General features: G+C 43.4%; 1 protein-coding gene across 8 annotated transcripts in view; it reads right to left on the bottom strand.

Moving 5' to 3' along the window:
• MLLT1 (MLLT1 super elongation complex subunit) overlaps positions 1-22,970 on the bottom strand; it is a 69,456-nt gene that overhangs the window by 14,846 nt on the left and 31,640 nt on the right. For 2 of the 8 annotated variants that reach the window (XM_024105779.3, XM_024105781.3), the window contains exons 4-9: positions 21,282-21,425; positions 18,863-18,988; positions 16,133-16,678; positions 7,125-7,212; positions 5,280-5,388; positions 1,656-1,755 (exon numbers count right to left, since the gene is read on the bottom strand). In XM_024105779.3, coding sequence (XP_023961547.2) covers positions 1,656-1,755; positions 5,280-5,388; positions 7,125-7,212; positions 16,133-16,678; positions 18,863-18,988; positions 21,282-21,425 — 1,113 coding nt within the window. Of the gene's footprint in view, positions 1-1,655; positions 1,756-5,279; positions 5,389-7,124; positions 7,223-16,132; positions 16,679-18,862; positions 18,989-21,281; positions 21,426-22,970 lie in introns of all 8 variants that reach the window. The other 6 variants (XM_065578192.1, XM_065578193.1, XR_010594881.1 and 3 more) reach the window with 4 other exon arrangements.

The raw sequence follows: 22,970 nt of genomic DNA, 5'->3' as shown, positions 1-22,970 counted from the left end.
GCAGCCCCCCCCCCCTCCCGGAGCACTGCTTTACTGCGTTATATCCAAATTCGTGTTATATCGGGTCGCGTTATATCAGGGTAGAGGTGTACTTCCTTTCGGTTGTTTGAAACCTGCTGCCTATTAATTTCATTTAGTGATCCCTACTACTTGTGCTATGAGGAGTAAATAACACTTCCTTATTTACTTTCTCTACACTAGTCATGATTTGATAGACCTCTATCATATCCCTCCTTCGTCATCTCTTCCAAGCTGAAAAGTCCCAGTCTTATTACTCTCTCCTCATATGGAAGCTGTTCCATACTCCTATCATTTTTGTTGCCCTTTTCTGAACCTTTTCCAATTCCAATACATCTTTTTTGAGATGGGGCGACCACATCTGCACATAGTATTCAAGATGTGGGTGTACCATGGATTTATATAGAGGCAATATGACATTTTCTGTCTTATTATCTATCCCTTTCTTAATGATTCCCAACATTCTGTTTGCTTTTTTTGACTGCCGCTGCACATTGAGTGGATGTTTTCAGAGAACTATCCACAGTGACTCCAAGATCTCTTTCTTGAGTGGTAACAGCTAATTTAGACTCCATCATTTTATATGTATAGTTGGGATTATGTTTTCCAATGTGCATTACTTTGCATTTATCAACATGGAATTTTCATCTGCCATTTTGTTGCCCAGTCACCCAGTTTTGAGAGATCCTTTTGTAGCTCTTCGCAGTCTGCCTGGGACTTAACTATCTTGAGTAGTTATGTATCATCTGCAAATTTTGCCACCTCACTGTTTACCCCTTTTTCCAGACCATTTAGGAATATGTTAAATAAGACTGGGCCCAGTACAGACCCCTGGGGGACACCACTATTTACCTCTCTCCATTCTGAAAACTGACCATTTATTCCTACCCTTTGTTTCCTGAGGGGAACATTAAACAATTATTTACTGAGGGGACGGAGAGATTTGCTTACAATATTAAAAAATTAATCTGTTCTTTTCTGAATTCCATCCACTTTGTTGCCCTTTAGCTGGCAATATGCCAAGAACTGCATGCACTATACTACGGTCTTCTCATTGCTGCAACGAGACAGGTTGCAACCCAAAATTCTGACATCTCTGGCTGGCAACTCACATGAACAGTTGTACCCAATTTACTCTCATCACCACACAGTTCTCTTGGCATCACTGAGTTCCAAGGAGCCATATTTCACTGTGTTAAAGAGACACTGTACAACCAATCACTTCTGACTCAAAATACTTTATCAACGACTGTTACAATTGACTTCAGATTACTGTAATGGAAAGATACTAGAGTAAAAGTTATTCCTGTTTTCCAGTTTGCTTACTTTGTATGTAGTCAGTTTGTCTTGGGGAGAACACAAAATTAAGAAGTCGGAAAATGTGAATGTCAAACCAGGGATATGTGCAGGGAGTCTCACAAGCAGGTGTAGCACCTGGAATTCTGAACTCTGAAATTGACTAGATGTCAAGTTGATAGCGTCCCCCCCTCAATTAACATGAGCCCTTCAAGGGCCTAATCCTGCAGTTCCTTCCACAGGCAAAGCTTCCAAGGTGTTCAGTCTTGTCTGTTTAGGAGATGCAGATCCAAGCCAAAGCCAATAAAGGAGCATTGTGTCGATACCCACGTTGCAAGTACCTTATTATTAGTTGGGGGTAGTTTCTGACTGGGAGGGGGTTCTCGACTTGGCAGGCAGGAGTCCGTGCTGTTGTCACTGTCACTGTCGCTAAGACTCAATCTGAGAAGCAAGTAGCATAGAATTAACATCACCAGTTACTAGGAAACTGCTATTTAGCTATAAGAGAAATACACGGGTCAAAAATAATCTTTGTAGTTTAGGTTGCAGTTCTGTTTTGGTCAACATGCGGTTCCAATCCAGCACATTTTGATAGAATTCAGAATGAATAATATATTCCAAATGATGACCTGCTACTGCACTTGTTCCCATACAGAAGCTCAAGGTTTTGCAATGCTGTTGGTACTATACACAAGTAGCACTAAACATTTACAATGAATAAGGAGGAAAATCATGAAATTTCCACTGAAGGCTCATCCTCAGTGTATACACATGCAAAAACACCACAATTTCAACTGTTTTTAAATACAGGTTGACTATAAATGACAGACCCTTAAAAAGCTCCACACTCCTTTTTGGTCACTATGATATAGACAGAAGCTAATCCAAGTAGTATATTTTTGTGGTGGGTAGAGGGCCCCATTCAAAACCTACAGCTGCTGCTTGGGCTAAATCAAGGGTTCTCAAACTAGGGGTCGGGACCCTTCAGGGGGTCATGAGGTTATTACATGGCGGGTCACGAGCTGTCAGACTCCACCCCAAACCCCGCTTTGCCTCCAGCATTTATAATGGTGTTAAATATATTAAAAAGTGTTTAATTTATAAGGGGGGGGGTCACACTCAGAGGCTTGCTATGTGAAAGGGGTCACCAGGACAAAAGTTTGAGAACCCCTGGGCTAAATGCTTGATTTCATGTGTCCAACATGACATTCCAGATCTTGGCTACAGCAGCATATCAGTGATGAGCTGCCAAAATATTAACAATCGGTTCCCTCCTCCTCACCCCACAAGGGGGTTGTGCCCCCCTGTCCCCCAGGATTCCTGCCCCATCCAACCCCCAACATCCCTTGACACCCCCGGGACCCCTGCCCCATCCAACCCCCTTCCCTGTCCCCTAACTGCCCCCTGCTGCCCCATCCAACCCCTCCTCTCACTGCTGATGGCCCCCCGGGAACCCCTGCCCCATCCAACCACCCGTTCTCCCTGTCCCCTGACCACCCCTGGAACCCCTGCCCCTGACTACCCCATCACCCCATCCAACCCCGCTCCTTCCTGACTGTCCCCCCCAGGACCCTTGCCCCCATTCAATTCCCGTTCCCTGCCCTCTGACCGCCCCGAGTCCCAACCCTAATCCACCCCCCCCCGCCCTCTATCCAACACCCCCTCCCTGCTTCCTGCCCCCCTTACCGCGCTGCCTGGAGATGGGGGCCGCGCTGCCCGGAGTCGGTGCCGGGAGCCACGGGCGCCGGGCCAAAGTCGGGGGCTGGAGCCGCGGGCCAGCCTAGAGCTGCTGGCCGGCCCGAAGGCGGGGGCCGGGCCGGAGGTACTGGCCAGCCCGGAGTCGAGGGCCAGGCCGGAGCCGCTGGCCGGGCCGAAGTCGGGGGCTGGAGCTGTGGGCCAGCCCAGAGCCGCTGGCCGGCCCAGAGTTGGGGTCAGGGCCGGGGCCGCCTGGAGCCACGCGGCACCTGGAGCCCTCCTTGCGCGCCCCCCTCCCCCCCCAGCTCACCTGCAGGAAGCTGCTGCTTCCTTCTCAGTCCTCCCAGGCTTCCCGCGCTAACAGCTGATTCGTGGGAACCCGGGAGGGGGAGACTTCACAGGAGGAGGCAGAGACGGAGACGGAGCCAGGTGAGCTGGGGCCGGGAGCAGGGCAGGGCAGGGAGCTGCTGGAGCTTTTGTTAAATTTAAAAGCCCTTTTAGAACCGGGACAACCAGTTCTAAAAGGGCTTCTAAATTTAACAACCGGTTCCCGTGAACCGGTGGGAACCGGCTCCAGCTCACCACTGAGCATATCCTGAGGGGAGACAGACAAAACCCAACTATTTCCATTGACTAAAGCAGGAAACTGCTTTTGGCCAAGTCCTGCAGGAGCACTGTCTAATCAGCGAGCATCAGCAGCAGCAATTAGAATCACTTCGGGGCTGTGTATCGGTAACCTGAGGTAAGGAGAAGATTACACAGCCAGCCAGCCTCGCCATTTCTCTAGTCCCTCCAGATCAAACTCATTCAGTGGAAAGAGATGAATTTCATATTCAATTACGGTTCCTGAGTCATGGTTTGAGTGTAGGATGAATTACTGCTTCCAGTCCACAGCAGGGCCGCCGCCATGGTCACAGGCTAGAATATGCTGTTAAATAATAAAGTTTAGGAGAAGATTTTCAAAGCCACCTAAGGAAGTTCGGAGCACAAATCCCATTGGAAGTCAACTGGGCTTGTGCTTCTAAAGCCTGTACGCTCCCCCTTTGTTAATGACAGTTTATCATCTGGTATATTTAGGGTGTAAGTCCCACACAGGCCACAGATGGTCTCTTTTCTGTGTTTCTACAACATCCAGCCCAATGGGACCCCAATCCTGATTGTGTGTTACCATAAAAATAAATATTTACTACTGCTACTACTAATAATAATCCGTTCATTACCTTAGTCATTTCCAGCATCACTCCATGGAAAGCTACGCTTCCCTTTGGGATCTTTACTATTTCTACTCCATCTCTTCTTTGATCTGTATACCCCCACCCCATCCCTTCTGCATTTTCTTCTCTGCAGCATCTCCAAGTTCCCAATGCCACCCCCCTATGCCCACAGGCTTCATGCTACCTCTACGGCATCCCCTCCACTAAAACCATCAGCAATTAAATAGTCAGTGCTGACACTTAAAATATCATTAGGCTTTGGAACCTGAAGAAGAGCTCTGTGTGGCTCGAAATCTTGTCTCTTTCACCCACAGAAGTTGGTCCAATAAAAGATATTATCTCACTCACCTTGTCTCTCTAATATCCTGGGACCAACAAGGCTACAACACCACCACAAATATTAGGCCTTAGTATCAACACTCCAGTGAGATTAAAGGGAAAGGTGAGAGAGGGGAGTTTATTTTGTTGTTTGTACAGTGCCTAGCACTGCAGGGCCATTGTCCATGGCTGGAGCTCCTATGTGCTACTGCAATGCAAAGCAAATAAGAACAACACAGGCTGCCTGCAGCCTCAGTAGGACAACACTGGAAGGTTTAAAGGTTTCCCAACTATGAGGACTAGCAGCTTTCATTAAAAAAGCCTAGATTCTGCAGACGTCTTCAGTCAACCTCTATTTCTCATTGTCTTGTCGCTCATGTCTTTATTTCCAAGCACCCTGACCGCCTCCCCTTCATCTCTCTCCTCTAATTCTTCCAGCTCAACTTCTGTCCTCCGTATTCCAGTGAAACGGCTCCCACAAGACTCTAATGATGTCTTCCTTTTCAATTCCCCTTAGTCACTTCATTGACCTTGAATCTAGCAGCCACATAATACTCCTCAAGGCCCTCTTCTTTAAACCTCCATGAATTTGTTCCTTTCAAAAAAAAAACAACCCTAGCACTCATGGCAATGCCCTCGTTTCCTTTCTCTTACAAAATTATGGTCATAGACGTTACATAGACATATAAACATAAGCAAAATGAAGAGGTGGCTAAGCATCTTTCATCCCCTTATCACCTGGAATCCCGGCTGACCGGGTTAGCTTTGACTGCCTCTTCCTCAGAAGAGGTGTCATCATCGTCCGATTCCTCCGACTGTAGATCCTCTACCATGGAGCGCAGTGGGCCTAAGATTAGAGATAAGGGAGGAAAAGGGAGAAAAGCAGTTTAACGCAGATGCAAAATGTCTTCAGTATGATTGCTACAGAATCCTATTTGACTGCTACAAACTAAACTTGGCTTAGTTTATCCCTAAGGTAACCCAGAAGAGTCACGATTTATTAGGCAGATGTCACACATGTTTAAAGTTCTATCCAACGATATGTCAGCTTGTATTTCTCAAGACTGAAGAAGTGTTTGAAATTCAGTTTTCTAACAGTTTACTGGAAAAAGGACATTGAAGTATAAAAAGGTTTTTAAAAGTTAAAGGGTTTTTCCTACTCCCCCTGCTCGTGATAAAATAAAAACAACTTTTCAGAGTGCGTGTGCCAGGCAAGTTTTAAGCATCACCCAAGAAGTGGGCATCACAGTGCTTGTTATGACTGCTGAAAGTAGTGGTGGATGCTCCATCTCCGAGTAATTAAAGCTGGACAGAACAAACCACTGGAAATGTAATAAAGGGAACACGCCTGCATTGGCAAGGGGATGAACTTGATATAATTAATAGGTCTTTTCCATCTCTAATTTCTATTAATTGGGACAAATTGAGTTTGTGGGATAAAGTCAAATGCCTGGTGATGCCATGAGATTTTAGTCAGCACTGAACAAATTTACAAACTAAAACCTCTTAAACTGAACAGATCACAAAAATCTTAAAAGATTAAATAAAAGCAGAAGCCAACACATTGTGCAGGAAAAAGCCAGTTCCAGAGAGATTCAGTGCCCAGAGATTAACTACCGAAGCAACAAATATTTGCTTATGGCAAATACATAAGGTGCACCTCTACCCCGATATAACGTGACCCGATATAATACGAATTCAGATATAACGCGGTAAAGCAGCGCTCCGGGGGGACGGGGCTGTGCACGCCGGTGGATCAAAGCAAGTTCGATATAATGCAGTTTCACCTATAACGCGGTAAGATTTTTTGACTCCCGGGGACAGCGTTATATCCAGGTAAAGGTGTACTATTTCTTCCCTTGCATAAAAATCACATAGTAAATTCAACATGTATCAATTCCATTCAGCAAAATCACGCTACATCCTTGGCCTTAGATAGTCTTTAGGAAGCAGGTTTAACTTCTGCCTGTTGAATGGTGGTGTAAAAAGGATAACATAAGAATGTCCATGTTGGGTCAAACCAATGGTCCATCTAGCCCTGTATCCTGTCTTCCAGCAGTGGCCAATGCCAGATGCTTCAGAGGGAATGACAGAACAGGGCAACCATCAAGTGATCCATCCCATCATCCGGCAATCAAAGGCTTAAGGATACCCAGAGCATGGGGCTTCATCCCTGACCATCTTGGCTAACAGCCGTTGATGGATTTATCCTCCATGGACTTATCCAACTTATTTAATCTAATTCTTTTTTGAATTCAGTTATACTTCTGGCCTTCACAACATCCCTGGCAACAAGTTCCACAGGTTGACTGGACATTGTGTGAAGAAGTATTTCCTTCTGTTTTAAACCTGCCGCCTATTAATTTCATTGGGTGACCTCTGGTTTGTGTGTTATGTGAAGGGGTAAATAACACTTCCCTATTCACTTACTCCACATCATTCATGATTTTATAAATCTCTATCATATCCCCCGTTAGCCTCAATTATATCCCCCTTGGGAATTTCTGGATGGTAACATATGGTAAAAAACACTTTATACAAATCAAGCGAGGTTTTTGAAGAATATCACTTCTTGCAACACACCTTGACTGTGTTTCTGAGATGGTTCAAAATCCGAGTCAGAACTGGAGTCTGAGCTGGAACTGGAGTTGGAAGGACTGGAGTGGACAGACTTCACCCCCCATAGAAGGTAAAAAGAAAAAAAAAGAAAAAAAAGAAAAGAAAGAAAAAATCTTAACCTTTCAATCCACAGAAAAGAATGCAACATGGTCTAGCAGTGATCAAGAACATCATTCCATTCTACATCATTTTATCTACAGCACTGCTCACTAATTTTTTAAAAAACATAAAAGATGTAATTTCAATTAATTAATATTAGTGAAAGGTTCTGGACTAGCTAGGGTGACCAGATGTCCCAATATTAGGGGTTTTGTTTTATATAGCCAACTATATACCCCACACCCCTTAAAAAAAGAGAGGGTCCCGATTTTTCACACTTGCTCTCTGGTCACCCTATTCTGGGCTGTTTTGGGGATTATGTAGCCCCGGGACAGCTGAAACAGCGGCAGCACAAGCTTCCAATGCGCACCACCCTCGCTAATGAGTCTCAAACCATCTCAAAAGGCATGAAATGGTATGTGACAACCTGGAAGTGAAATTGGATACAAAGTCTATTTTCACTGTGAAAGATGAAGTGCAAAAAGTATACAACTAGCATAAATCATGAAAAATAAATTAAATGTTTAAAATTACTTTAATCCTCATACCCTAAATTGCTCTTTAAACTAAGAATATTTCTATTTAGAACTATATATTTTAAACTGACAGTACATCTTTAAACTAAGCATTCCTAGCAGTGACTGCTTTACAAGACAACTGAGATTTGGCTCCAGTTTAGATTTTTTTTTTACAGAAATTGTAACAAAAGCCAAGATCAATAAAAATGTTTTCGTCTTTACAAAATGCCAAGGAAAACAATTAAATATTCCCTTGAATTGTTTGCCACTCCAACACTGAGAACCTGAAAATGAAACTGACCAAACAGGTGAAATCAACTTCACTGACCCTCCTCCAAGCAGAAATACAAGCAAACAGTATAAAATTGTGACAAGTAAATAGGAGTTTTAATAGGTGCTATTAGTAACATATGGAAATTCAGTGTTTCATGTAGCATCAGATATTTGCAGAGCTCTCCTATTCTTTAGTACCAGAGACCACAAGGTGGCAGTCAAGGCTAAATCAAGTATTCTAGTCCAAAACAGCAGAAAGTAAAAAGATAATTAAAATTATTTGTTGTAAGGATTATTGTAAAATTTGGGGTCTAGATTTACTTAACGTTCCTCTATGTAACAGAATGCAGTGCTATTTCTTGGTAGTTCTCCCAGGTAACAGCATTTAAATTTGTGCATACTCCTAGAAAGCCAATGGTTATTATTTCATGCAATGGAATACTGAGTCTGAAAGTCCTGCTTGTCTATTGGTTAATATATTTTATATACCAGGAAACATTAATACTATATAGGAGCGTGCTGTGGACTCGGCAACATGCATGTCAGCTTTTAACATTAGCAAAAGAAGGCAATGACGGCATTTTCTTTCTATATTTTTATGTTGTAGGTTTATTATCTAGCGCGCCAGAGATGCAAGTATCTCATACCAAAACCAGGGAAATACAAGTGTTAAGTAAGATCTTTCTACAGTTACAACTTATTCCATAGCAAAGTAAACATTTTAACACTGGGTATATTTGATACATTGGCATATAGCAGCAAGGGTTAGAGAGTTCACGAGACACTTATTTGCCCATGAGGATTAAACCTATTAAGCAGAAGCAGATACCAAAGAACTACAGCAGAGCTCCTTCAGGATTGCTGGGAACAGGAAGTGCTGCTATTCTCCCCAAGGTGCTGCTTTTGAACTGGGAGCCACCCTGATAACTCTGGTACCTGACCAATTAACAGGTGTTCTTCCCCTGCACCGCACCTTCTTGGCCCCATAAACAACTAACTACTTAGGGGAGGGGGTCATTCATTAGCATCCATTTATTTCAAACACTTGGGAGGCATCCAGCACTCCAGTTGCTGGGCACACTTTGCACAGCTTAGATTACAAACAACATTTTCCCAAGAATAAGGAGACAACAAAAAAAACCCCGCACTACTCCCACTGCCCCCTGCTTCCTTGGGCCTCCCTGGGACTGTTAACTGAAGCATTCCAGGTGAACAAAGAGGTGTGCTTAGGGTTGCCAACTTTCTAATTTCTGAAAAACGGACACTATAACAGGAGCACTGGAACCTCCCCCTTGCTCCTCCTCTTCCCTTGAGGCCCCACCCCACTCACTCCTCTTCCTTCTCTCCCGTCACTCGAGCCTCCCCACATCCCTCCCCTCCCCCAGGCTGGGTTTCCTTTGCTCCGGGGCTGGGTCAGAAGCTTCAGCCCCTGATGCAGAGCCTGCCTTCCCATGAGATGCTGGTAGGAGGCGGCACCGGCTGAGTAGGGGCTAGTGTGGTTGATGACCCAGCACCCCTCCCCAACCCAGGCAACCTGACTTTTGTGTCCGGTCAGTACATCTGACCAGACACTGTACAGGACCCTTTCGATCGGACTTTCCAGCAACCCTAGCTGTGCTGAGTCACAGGGAAAACCTGTTTGAGGTACATGGGCTACAAGCTATTTAGAAATGTATAGATGGTAAAACCAACATCTTGAATGTACCCAGGCGACTGGCACCCAGTGAAGAGTGCACAGCACAGGTGTTACATGGTCTCCCTGGTCCATCCCACTTTACTAAGGCAGGCAGCCACACTCTGCACACCACTTTGCTACAGTTTACTCTACTCCTTGCAGAATATCAAAGAAATATGCTTAAAATGCTTCACTCAGTGGGAAGCTCTTGTCCTGAATGACAAGGTCTTTTTGCCTTGCATTTACAGTTTCAAATTACCCTAGGTTAAGGGGTCTCTGTTTTATGACACGGGATCATATAAGCTAGTTTCAGCCAATACCTATCCAGTCAATAGTTTTGGGCACACAAAAATACCAAACTATTGACTAAAGGGTGACTACGGCAAAGCTATTTTCCAATTACATGGCCTCTTCTCAGACAAGGAGATCGTTTTTGGAGTGCGTTTATGACTACGGGATGAGGTTCTACTTGTCATATTATTGTAAGCATGGACAATCTAAAGTTGGGCTGAAGTTAACAGCTGAGTGAAATATTTGTCTTTGTAGAACTGATTAGACTAATTTCCTCCTGCAATATTCCTCAGCATCTGTCACCTGCTGCATCTGAGATCTACTCCCTTACCACCTAAAGCAGTCTTTCCCCACCCCATCCAGGGTGGAATTGTGTGTGTTTCTAACTATCTATCTAGGTTTGTGTATCTGGAATAAAGCATCCCCAATTCATAGAAAGGTCGTGGTTTTGAAGTTTCCTAAACTTGTGAAAACTGAACTTTCACTAAGGAAAAATGAAGCCAATCTCACACATCGTCCCCTGCAACTCTGCTACATGTTGTTAAAAGACCTACACGTCTTCTACATCTTCCATTCCCCTGCCTCCCAGCTAGTCCTTCATGCCATGCTCTCCCACAACTTCAGAAAATGCTGGCATAGACCTTAATAATATACTTCTTTTTCTCTCTTCCATACCTTGAGGAGCAGTGAAATAGTGTCAACATCTGAAATATTATTGTAATCTGATTTAGTACCCACCAGTTTAAATAGGGAAATTCACACCTCAAAACTGTTGTTTCAGGCTCTTTGCAAATTCAGGCAGACACCACTGTATGTTACACTTGTCGTCAGGTTTTGAAGATTTTCTGCTCAACCATAACCGCTTTAAATTTTTTTTCCTTATAAAAAAGCTCAGACTCAAGAACAAATGAGAGGCCTATCCAAGTACCCTTCACATGCCCCATATTTTGGGAGCCACTGGTCTACAGAGTCACTGGAACACCTCACCCATACAGAAGAATGTCATATTAAGTCTGGAAGGAGAGGAATCTTTACTTTTAGAACAATCTGACCCAACTCTTATTTGTCTATTTTGAGATTTCCACTTCATGTCATTCCAGATCGTGGGAGTGATTTCTCCTTCACCTTTACACATGCTCTTAAAATAGATGTTCATTAGTACGTGTTTTAGCAGCTTTAACATTTAAACAGTTCAGAGTTTGCATTATGAATAAGACTGAATAATTTTCCTGCAATTCACTGTAGCCAATCTAAAATGTTGATTGTTTATATTTCCAAAAATCATTGATGGAACAGTCATTCCCTGCTATACACATGCATATTGTACATAACCTATATATACTGCATAGGTAGCTCTACATGCACACTGACACCTGAACAGGTTTTCTGAATCTGCAAGCTATACCTGCTTCAGTTAAGCTTGTAGATTTCTTGAACAGGGACTTCTTGACTCACAGAATGTACAAATTCCATTAATGGAGCTTGGAATTTCTTTAGCCCCAAACAGAACAAAGACCACCAGCAATTTGACTTTCAGAGTTTACAAATTCTAAAAGATGTGCAGTGAATTTATAGGTTCATTGAACAAGACCCATTTACTTCAAGTTTACCATTTTATTTTTTTATATTTTTGCTTAGCCACTAGAGTTTATAAATGATCAGGGACTGACTGAGCTCTCAGCTTCAATTTTGTGTAATGAGAAACTCAACTTTGCCCCTAGCCTTTGTAAATATAATGTGATGCATTTAGCTGCATTCAAGTTGACTGAATAAAACTAACCCGAAACTTCTGGACTAAGATATTTAGGATATTTATGCATCCGAAGAAGTGGGCTGTAGTCCACGAAAGCTTATGCTCTAATAAATTTGTTAGTCTCTAAGGTGCCACAAGTACTCCTGTTCTTTTTGCGGATACAGACTAACACGGCTGCTACTCTGAAACTTGTCATATTTAGGATGCTATTTTACAAACTAACTTTGGAACACATTTTGAAACCTGAGAAACACATTGCTTTCCCAAACTTCTATATATTAAATATTTCCTCCAACTCATCAGAAAAAGTCAGACAGTTTATGGTAATAAATATGAGACTGATAATGGAAATCATCTTACAACCTTAATTAGAGAGTCACAACTGGGGCTCCTTCATTAGGGAAGTGCAACAAAAAAAACCCTCCTGCAATAGTAGCTCAAGGTTCCAAACAGGACTGGTGCACCAACGTGTGCCAGGCACACAGCGCCACATGCAAACACACAGTAAGAAGCAATCCCTGCCCCCAAGAGCTTAATATCTAAACAGACAAGGGATAGAAGAAAGGGACAACACATCCAACCAGAATAAAAGACGTTATGGTGGGAAAATGTCATTAGTGCCATGATTTGTTTTTCTTGTTTGTAATTTCTATGGGGCGCTTGGTTTATTTTACTCGATTTGCTCATATATCCTGTAGTAAGGGGCAGTGGTGGCATTAGGAGGAAAGGCAAGTGATTAATAGCCAAAGGGAAAGGGATACTAAGCAGAGAGCAGTAATGAGGAAAGCACGGAGGGTTCAGCAAAGTGACTCAGAGAAGGGGGGGGAAGGGGAATGTAGCACAGAGCTAAGCAGCAGAGAAGATAGTGTGTCCAGAATGGAAACAGTAGACGGCATGGTCAGATGATGTCCCAGAGACCACAGATACCTGCTGCTGTTGCTGCTTCTGATGGCTTGGTTCGATGACTGACTCTACCCTGGGCGTGTCTCCTTTCCCTGAGCCCACATGGCTGAGGGAAGGAGTTGCCTAGATTGGACCCAGTGCCCTGGAGGAGAGATGATCTCTGCACAGATCCGTTCTGAGGGCACTAGGGAAGGGGAAGCCCTCCCCTTCATACACACCGTGCACATTAATATTTCTACAAGTTACATCAACACAAGAAATGAGAAAATTACACCCAAAGGATTTTTCAATGGCTATAACAACATTCAAGTAGCTCAAAAGCTTGTCTCTTTCACCAACAGAAGTTGGTCCAAGAAAAGATTTTACCTCACCCACGTTGAATCTCCAACATTCATACTGATTTGCCAGGAATTGAAAGTTACTTTGGCAAGGGGTTCAGTCTTAGATCGGTGCCAAAAAAGTACTGTTCTTCCAAGTGGCTAGTGAGAATTTGAGGACAGCTACTCCAATTTGGGCTAGAAATAATGCCACATTCCATTGGAAAAACAGTATTCTAGTTGTGAGTCATGACCAGCCAGAGCTGGAGATTATTAGGCTTAGTCAGGTTATCATGTTGACTGTCTTGCTTTCTCTTGTCACAACCCTCACTTTTGGTGGCCACTGTTTCAAGAACTGCTGAAGTCAGAAACCAATGTGTTGTAGCTTCTGAATGCTGTGAATCTCAGAGATTAAGGTTTTAGACTATTAAAAAAAGGTAATTCCAGTGGTTTGGTTGATAAAAATCATGCTAAAGGCCTTTCAGCACACTACCTGTCAGGACTGCTTTCAGGACCAGTACGCCTTTTCAGGCATGGGTCCTCAAGTTGATTGGGACAGTGGGGGGGAACGGGGAGTAGCCTGGAAAGAACTTCCTCCAGGACAAATTAGCTGGAGTCTTTTCTGCCTTTTCCTGGGATGGCAGGGATTATTCATGAACATCAGGTGATCATATCACACATGATCTTATAACCACATCCTATTTCTTATGTCTATATGTGAAGCATGCAGTATTGGTCCCAGGATACCAGAGAGACAAGGAGAGTGAGGTTAATATCTTGTTTTGGACCAACTTCTGTTGGTGAGAGAGACAAGCTTCTGGGCTTGTGAAGCACAAATAAGTGATGATGGGTAACAATGCTTCCCCCCCCACACTTTTTTTTTTTTTTAACAAAAATCTCTATTTGGCAGGTAAGTCAACATTTCACTCCTGAAGTCCCTCTCTATCTATATCCTCCTCAGATGGATATTGTACATTATGACTGACATAGCCATGAGAAAAGAATGAGAAAAAAGTTAGAGCATTTTAACTAATGTGATCACAGTTACAAATGAATAAAGTCAATTGTGACTGGCTGAATTACTTTTGCCAATTTCCACTGCTCAAAGAACACATTTCATAACCGCACCCACATATTTAAAATAACAATAGCTACACCGGTCTCAATTTTGTGCGTATGGACTGTAGCCCTTAGTCTTCTGGCAAATGTCCAGAAGCGGACCAAAATTTGGGCTCAGATTATTTTACAGACCAGTGTCAACACCAATGCTAACTTAGCAACAAGCCTCTCCAGCTGTTTATTTTTAAGTATCACCTCTCATTGAGGCGGTTATAAAAACAATGGAGTTTAAAATCATAACTCTTATTTAGATCCAAGCATTGTATTATGTACTGCTGTGGGTCAGACCACTGTCCTGCCACAGTGAGGGAAGCTAAACCATTTTATACTCCATTCTAAACAGGAAGGAGGGAGTTCTTTTGAGTTTCATCCAGCGCACCAGGGTGCATGGACATTCTACCAGGAAACTGAGTGGACACTCAGAATGCCGCTCTCTTTGTACACTTGTTTCCATTTTCCAAATACCATGCACTTCTCACCAAGGCATCCAAGGCCTTTCCTGAGTTTAATGCTGAATCAAAGTATTGAGGAAAAGATATGCAATGGGCAGGGCTTGGAAAAAATGCCCTCTGCCACAGCCAGCCAAATTGGCAAGAGGGTACGTGATGTCCTGTCCATAGTCCAGTCCTCTACGGCTCTCTGCCTGAATTACACAGGCAGAAAAGCAAATCACAGAATACACCAACGGAGCACTCCACTTGAGCACGCCAAGGGCAAAAGAGGAGTGCTCCTGTGATTCAATGCAGAACAGGTAAACAACCATCCTTGAGGGAGAAAGTGGCTTTTCGCCTCTCCCAGCAGCCATCAAAGATAGGGGAGAGAGAATGAATGAATGGAACTCTCAGTTTACTAATGCTACATCTACACTATGAGCTCGGGGTGTGATTCCCAGTTCACACAGATCTACTCATTCTACCTCTCATCTGAGCTAGCGTGCTAAAAATAGTAATGTAGATGAGCCGGCACAGGCAGCGGCAGCATGAGCTAAGCTGTGCCGAGTACGTACCTTTGGGATTCAGACCGGTTTGTACTCGGTACTGCTAGCCCTGTGCCGCTGCTGCCCATGCTTCCCCAGCTATTTTTAGCACACTCGCTCAGATGAGACCTAGCACCAGTATGTCTACATGAGCAGGGAATCGCACCCTAGCTCATAGAGAGAGGCAGTAGGAAAAGAGGGAGTAGAGCAGCTGTACCCAAACTTTTCTTCTTGTGCTCCCCCCCGTTACCAATAATGGAGTGTGTTTGCACCCGCCCTGGCTGGTAGCGGAGTTGCGGCCGGGCAGGGGGCCATGGCCAGGGAGTGGAGCCGCAGCCCGGAGTGGTGGCTGTGGGCCGGCAGCTGAGAATGGGGGCCAGAGGCAGGGCCAGAGTGGAGCTGGGGGAGAGAGGGGCTGGGGGCTGGACAAGGCCCTGCCGCACTCCCCCACCCCCATTATTACAAGGCTTTGTGATGATCCTGGAGCCACTGCAGGTGCCTATCTGTGGAAGAACCCTTCACTTAGTAAGTTTGGTCCTCTGGCTAGGCTAGCAAGCATCAGGTAGTGTTTCTGAGGTCTGCCTAATGGTACTATATTCCCTGTTCTTGCCATCAGCCTCAGACAAGTCACTACATTCTATTTTTACATTTATGATGCTTTTCCAAAAGAAAAATTATTTACTCAGTTCTTTAACTGGGACCAGGGCACAAAATCATGATGTTATCACCAAAGAAGTTGAAGGAATATTCAGGTCTGCACCATGTACCATAAATGTCACTGCAAAGAAACTAAATCTGAATGACAGACCATAACTTAGACACATGGGCGGTGGGTGAACCATGGGCTCGGGGAGGCTAGCCCTCGGGCCCAGCTCACCCCTTCCATCTGAGGCCCCACTATCACGCATTAATAGTTCATTATCGCACTTTCATCTAGTCCTCTCTGAAATAAGACTAGATCAAAGACTATATCTAGTTTGCATTTTTTCCATGAAGAAACCCAAGCAACATGCCCACCAGGCCAGGTAGGAGAAAAACCCTCTCTCACCTCTGATTTAAAAGAAGTTTCATCCTCTGAATTTGACTCCTCCATCTCCACGGGTTTTTTGATCTCCTTGGCTTCACTTTCAGATTTTACTTTCTCCACTTTGGCATTCATCTTCTCCTTGGTTTGTTTCTTCTCTGGATATGAGGAAGACGCGGTTCGGGGAGAAGTTCCTGGGATGTTCTTCACCCCTTTGGAGCTGCTCTTTTTTTGCTTTTTGGCGCTAGGCTTTGGTGACTCCACATTGGAGGGCCTCTTGCTGGAAGATTTTGGCTCCGGCTGTGGTCCACCTTTTGGAGAAGTGTTCTCCAGTTTGGTCTCCTTCAGGGCCAGTTTTGGTTCCTTGAAAGCAGCTTTAGGAGGTGCTTTCTCGTCCTTAGGCAGTTTGTTCTCCGCTGGTTTTCTGGAGGAATCTTTCAAAGGCTTGCTTTGTTCTCGTTCGAGGTCTTTGGAGGAGTTTTTGCTCTCAGAGTCTTTCCTTGGCCTCTCTCTATGCTCCTTGGTTACTTTGTGTGGTTTGGATGCTTTACTACTGTCCTTGTTTGCATCCTAAAATTTAGGGACAGAAACACAGAAGCTACGTAAAAACCTGAAACTCAGTACAGCACTATAATCCAAATTTGCACAGACTATGGTGAAGACTATATTACTTCATGTAAGTGTTAAACATAAGGTGAACTTTTATACCAAGCTGTCCTTATAACAGAGACATTTTAGAAACAAAACAATTCAATGGAAGAGACTTATTAGATCTTTTACCCTGCCAGAATGAGCTGTGATCACACTATCCCCCTCCAAAAATGCCTTACCTATCAAGCATTAAACTAATACTATGTTGGATCTTAGGAAAACGACTGAGGCCTCTGACACTTGTATCACAGCCAAGGCTTCCTGCCACAGCAGATCTTTAGCTTAACAAGCAGTACAAAAAAAACCCCCACACCTCAGTAGGGACCTGCCTATCTCAGGGAATAGAAATGCATAATGAGGAGTCATTTTCCTTTGCCACTTTTGGATGACAGTGCGCACACGCTGCTCTGCCATCATGGAAGCAGGAGAGAGAGGAATGTATGGAATGACTGCATGGAATGAGACAGAGGAAGCATCTCCAATTTAGGCCATGTCTACATTACCCCTTATGTCGGCAAAACTTATGTCACTCAGGGGTGTGAAAAAAACCCACCCGCCTGAGGGACATAAATTTCGCCAGCCTAAGTGCTCGTGCACACAGCACTACGTCAGGGGAAGACACTCTCCTGCCGACATAGTAAAACCACCTAAACGAGCAGCGGTAGCTATGTCCATAGGAGAGCTCTCTCCTGTCGGCATAGAGCGGTTATATGAGCAATCTTACAGCTGTATTGGGACATCTGCGCCACTGTAAGCTTGTTAGTGTGGCCATGGCCATAGTCATTCTTCCCGATTCAGCATTTTCTATCTAATACCTGTCCAAAAATCAAATCAGCCACTATTAGACAAGCAATCCATGATTCAAAGTCATTTTTCCCTGTTGCAGCCTATAAGAACCTGGACACAGCCAAAATACAATAACTTTAGAAGAATGGAGAAAACATAGTAGGACTGGATTACAGCATGGAATAAACTCCTTGGTCACTAGAGAGACAAGGTGGATGAGGTAATAGCTTTTATTGGACCAACTTCTGTTGATGAAAGAGACAAGCTTTCGAACTTCGACATTAATTTTTGTAGCTATGCAGACGGACAGAATATTGCCTGTGGGGATCATGAGAGAATTGCCCTTGCTATGTAAAAAACCTACACAAGGTCAGCTGCATTAGGCTGGTTCAGGCTGAAGGTGAATTTCACCTTCTACTGGAGCCTCTGGGAATTAGTTATTGCTGCAGGCAGCATATCAAAATCTTCAAACCACTGGCTTGATCAGATACAGCACGTCTTGTGCTCTTTACATGGCCACCCCAAGCATTCACACCGCTAGAGTAAGTTTTGATTCTCTAGTCAACCTCTCCTTCCTGCTGGGAGGTTGAATTCCTCCGGGACTCTGACCACAGCTATTGCATGAGACAGGGAGCAAAAGTTGAATTCAATTAGTCTATATCCAGTTATACGGAAACAAGTTATAACAACTGGAAATGACTTTAAAAGAAAGCTTTACTAGCCTCAGTTAAAGACATCCGCTCTAGCAATTGAGCATGTAGGCTTAGCTCACAAATATTCACAAATCCTCTCAGCTTTAATTTTTCAAAATCTCTTCAGAGAGGCCAGGAAGTCTCAAGAATTCTAAAGGCCTTCTGGACTTGAGAGAGAGAGAGAGAGAGAGAGAGAGAGACAGGAGCAGTGGACTCAATGGGACTCCACTAGGGACATGTTCATCTATGAATTTCCAAAGCATTTGTCACTATACTAGGTAGGGATTAAATAATAGCCTGTGTAGGTGAGCTACTAGAAAGGAAACCGAGGCTCCTAGGAGGCATTTAAAGGGTTCTCAACATGTCAGGTACAGAGGATGACAACAATGGTTACAGAGTGTGGCACTCCTCCATTAAAAGCTGAGGAAATTGCAATGCTGTTGCTTAGAAGGGAATCCTACAGAGCAAACACCACAAATTGCAGGGGACACTAGAAGAAATCCAAGATGCTCAGAGTAAGTAACCAGAATTAGTTACTACAGAGGAAACTTCATTTTTGGGTGCATTTCCAGCAACAGAGCCCTGTACTCCAATGCTCCAAAATAAATGCAGCAACCTCACTGACCTTTGACCCATGGGATGGTTTGGTCTTCTTGGGATCAGAGAAGGCAGAGAGCGGTATTGTGGGTAACATAGGGTAGTCAGGACTTGGCCTGGACACCGTTTCTGCTCCTTCTGGCATTACCATCACCTAGTAATAAAGAAGAGAAATGATATACAAGTAAGGAGAAATGTCGACTCTTAACATAATTACTCTTCAGCAAGTGACTTTTGATCATTTCTGGCTACCATTATTTAGGTCTTTTTTCCCTTTAAAGATGTAAGATATCTCCTGAATAATTCCAGTTAAGATTCCCAGCTCCAATGACAATGTTTAAATAGAGAACATTCAAACAGATGAGTTAGAGAGCTAAGATGCAATGCCAAGTTTCAGCTCCACCAAGGGGAACTTCCACACCCTATGTAAAAGTAGGATGCATAACTCTGGCTATGACCAAGAGAGGCTGGAGACACCAAGAGTAAAATGCACCAGCCTCTCTTATGCCCTAAACAGTTTGGGGGTCAGGGAGAGCAAGATTTCACAGAATATGAGATAGTTTGATTCTTTCAGCTAAAAAACATCCATGAAAAACAATTTATTGGCAAGATCAGAAGCGCAACATGTGGACAGCCATGAGAGGCCAGAATGTCTCTAGGTTCCTCTCTATGTAGCTAAAGTAATTCCCCTGAGAATTTGGGGCTGAAAGAAATCTCTTCCACATTTTTTGCCAATGAGCTATAGGACCAATAAGATTTTTGATGCATCATATCAGACGTGACTCACAGCTGATCTACCCAGTTTCTAACTAATGGGCCAAATATGATGTTACTCCAATATCTGATGATCCTAGAGATGTGCAAGAAAAATGCATGACTAAAGTCCTAAAAAGTACAAATGGCAAAAAGCAAATAGCGCTCAGCACCATCCTATGGCTGAAATAAGCCTCTTCCTCTTCATCCTCATTGCAGGAGGATGTGGGACTTGTGGGGAAGTTCTGGATAGACTGACTTAGAATTTAGTCAAGTAAATTAATAGTTCCACTTCTGGGATCTTCTGCTTACAAACTTCCTCATGGAACAAGACTATTTCTACCATCCCAGGCCAGAAAGATGGTTTTAGGTAGACAACCTTTTTGCAATTAATTTAGGAATACCTGGAATAGTAAGGTGCTTGACTGGACTGGAGTCATATATCAGGTGTAGCCTAAAACCCTGTCAAATTACAACCTTAGCTGAAAAAGACTAAGGGAAAGACTTACTGTCAATTATTAGAACCCTGACTGCAAATTTGCCAGATCTCACAGGGAATGTGGGCCAAGGTAACTTGCGTAGACCTTATACAACTATTTGGCAATATCCAGTGAATGATTCTTCGGTACCAATTTCCACAGAACCCACTGTGGCTTCCCAGGTCTTCATTAATGCAGCTTTTCAAGGCTCTATCTAGCCTTTTCTCCATAACTTTACTTTTACTATTTACTTCCACTTTTTCCTTTCTCACCTGCTTTCACTTCTTTTTACCACTATTTGCCTCCATTCTCCATCACACAAACTTGATCCCCCATATTTCCTATTTTCCTTTAACTCAGTTTCCTTCATTTTCTGCTTCTCCTGGCATTTAGTGTCTCTCTCCATTTCCTTCTTCTCTTTTCCTTTCATTCTAATTCAGTCTCTATTTCTCCAACTTTATGTTTCTAATCTCTCCGCAGACATACCAGCTTTAAGAAAGCAGACATGATGAAATGGGTTCCTCTCTCCTCCGCAACTGGTGGCCCCCACCAGCATGTGCAGAGAGAGAATGTTTTCTCACATGCAGAGGCGTGTTCTCCTCTTAGCCCTGCTTTAAACAATCTGGCACCCAGAACTTCTCCCTGGTTCTGCTTCCTATGTGACAGGCAGCTGATGCCAGGAATAGGGAACACTTACTGCCAGAAGTGCCAACTACTAAGCCTGCTTGTGGGAAAGAGGAATAGGGACACTGTAGGATGTCTTTTTTCTTGAGCCTCCTTCCATATATTGGTACATTTGGAGGAAGTTAATGACACCAACCAGTTCACAAAAGGAACTCACACAATCTAAAAAACAGCCAGATGGACAAAAAAAGTCACCATCCACAGACTGATACCTGCAGCCACCAGTTTATGGCCTTGGCACAGTGTACAGACAAATTTATACTGAAATTACAAGTGCATCAGTGATCCACACAAGAACATCTTGCAGCTGCTAGCATTTCAGTTAGGTCACCAGAACCTGAATCTGGGCTGGCCCCAAGACAAACGCAGCAAGTGTCCAGTTGAGATTGCTTATAATAAGGGTATCTAACTAGCTAAGTTAATCAGAAAACAGCAGGGTCTCAAGTACAGAGAGAACCCCCAGAATAGAATTAGTAGGCTACACCTTTTCACTAAAAGTCTCTTCGCATCCCTGGTTCTTCCGGCACTCACCCCTCCAGCCTTAATAAGTTTGTGTCTGAATTCCTTGGTGGGGTTGTTGAATGTCAGTTTCTCGCAGCGAAGATGGTTCACGGGTGGGTTTCCCTCCAGATTCAGGAAAAGGTCATATGTGAAGCAAACTTTCTTCGGTTCCTCCTAAAACCAAGAAAGCAGAAGATTCATGAAGGGTTTTGGCAAGTGTGCTAGGTTAAGAGGTTTCAAATGGTCAGTCCTAGGAATGCTGAATCAACTCTTGAACGAATGCCATATTCATAAGAGTTTTTCATCTTGGGATCACAGAGTTTTCAAAACCTAGGTACAAATATCTCATTTTCTAAAATGCCTGCAATGATTGCAGTTCCCCATACCTCACACCAAAAAACTCAGAACTGAATTTCCCCTAGAGTGACAATCTATAGATAAGGATATTGACTGACACCTGCCAAAACCAATTGTTTACAGGGATGCTGGTCTTTGTAAGGCATCCAAGGTCCAAGAAAGAAGGTGCAAATTTTATCCATTCCACTCTTTGGTACAAACACACAGTCTATCTAGTCAGCCTCTTTGGAGAATAATGGAACTATAGTTATCACCATTAGAAACATATTTTGCTTTATTATTTAGGGAAAGGACAACTCCTGGACTCCAAAGGGGTGTGGGTTCTAGAAAGATTAGCCACTGTGAGGGAAGGAGTGCTAGATATGCAAAATCCCTTTTGAAATAAAAACTGAATGAGTTGGGTGGAAGCTGATGAATGGGCAGATGCCCTAGTCCTTTCAGCTTTCCAAGTACCATAAATGAGCCATCTTTATCTGTAGTCCACGAAAGCTTATGCTCTAATAAATTTGTTAGTCTCTAAGGTGCCACAAGTACTCCTGTTCTTCTTTTTGCGGATACAGACTAACACGGCTGCTACTCTGAAACAAGTCAGACTGTTTTCCTATTTGTGGCCAACTGATTCTGTTCCACCTGCCGCATCAGTGAAGAGAGTTCTCATGCATTTGCTGTGCGGGACAGACAGACAGTATGGGGCAGAGCACTGCTGGAACTCTTTCCACACAGGTAGACAATTCCTTAATCTTCTTCAGAAAAAGCAGGAGTGACATCTCCTCAGTCACCCATCCTTGTAATATCAAGGAACTAGGAGAATCGATAATACTATGTTAGCAAATGGACAGACATTTACTAGTTTCAGTTCCCAGGTTTATATTGTTAAAGGTTTTACAAAAGATAATATGAATATTGTTTGTCTTCAGTGCTATGAAAAAAAAAAAAAAAAAAAAACATGTCTCCTGCAATTGATTCCTTGTACTAGGTCAGGAGAACCAGAAAATGAAGATGTACGTAAAAGTGAAACTGATTAGTTTCTTTCTGTCATCCAGCCATAAGACAATTGGAGAAAATAAACAACGTAAGTGGTGTAAAACAAACCAGGTGTTTAAAACCGAGTTAGTAATCCAAGTGAGGCTAGTAACAGAAATAAGGGTTTTAAATATGAGTTTTTGCTGACTGCATCCCTTTCACGTATCACTGGGTGCTAGTTTTTTGGCTGCTACTAACATAAGTGCAACCACTAGTGAGAGGGGAATTCTCAGCCATTGTGATGCTTTATCAGTCCCTAAGCATATGTCAGTGCAGTGTCTAGTTCTACTGCTAATGGAAGGACTCAGCTTGCTGCAGGAGTATCACATTACACACACA

Source organism: Chrysemys picta, chromosome 25 (genome assembly GCF_011386835.1).
Source record: "Chrysemys picta bellii isolate R12L10 chromosome 25, ASM1138683v2, whole genome shotgun sequence".
Classification (NCBI taxonomy): domain Eukaryota; kingdom Metazoa; phylum Chordata; order Testudines; family Emydidae; genus Chrysemys; species Chrysemys picta.
This window is presented reverse-complemented; position numbering and strand designations above follow the sequence as displayed.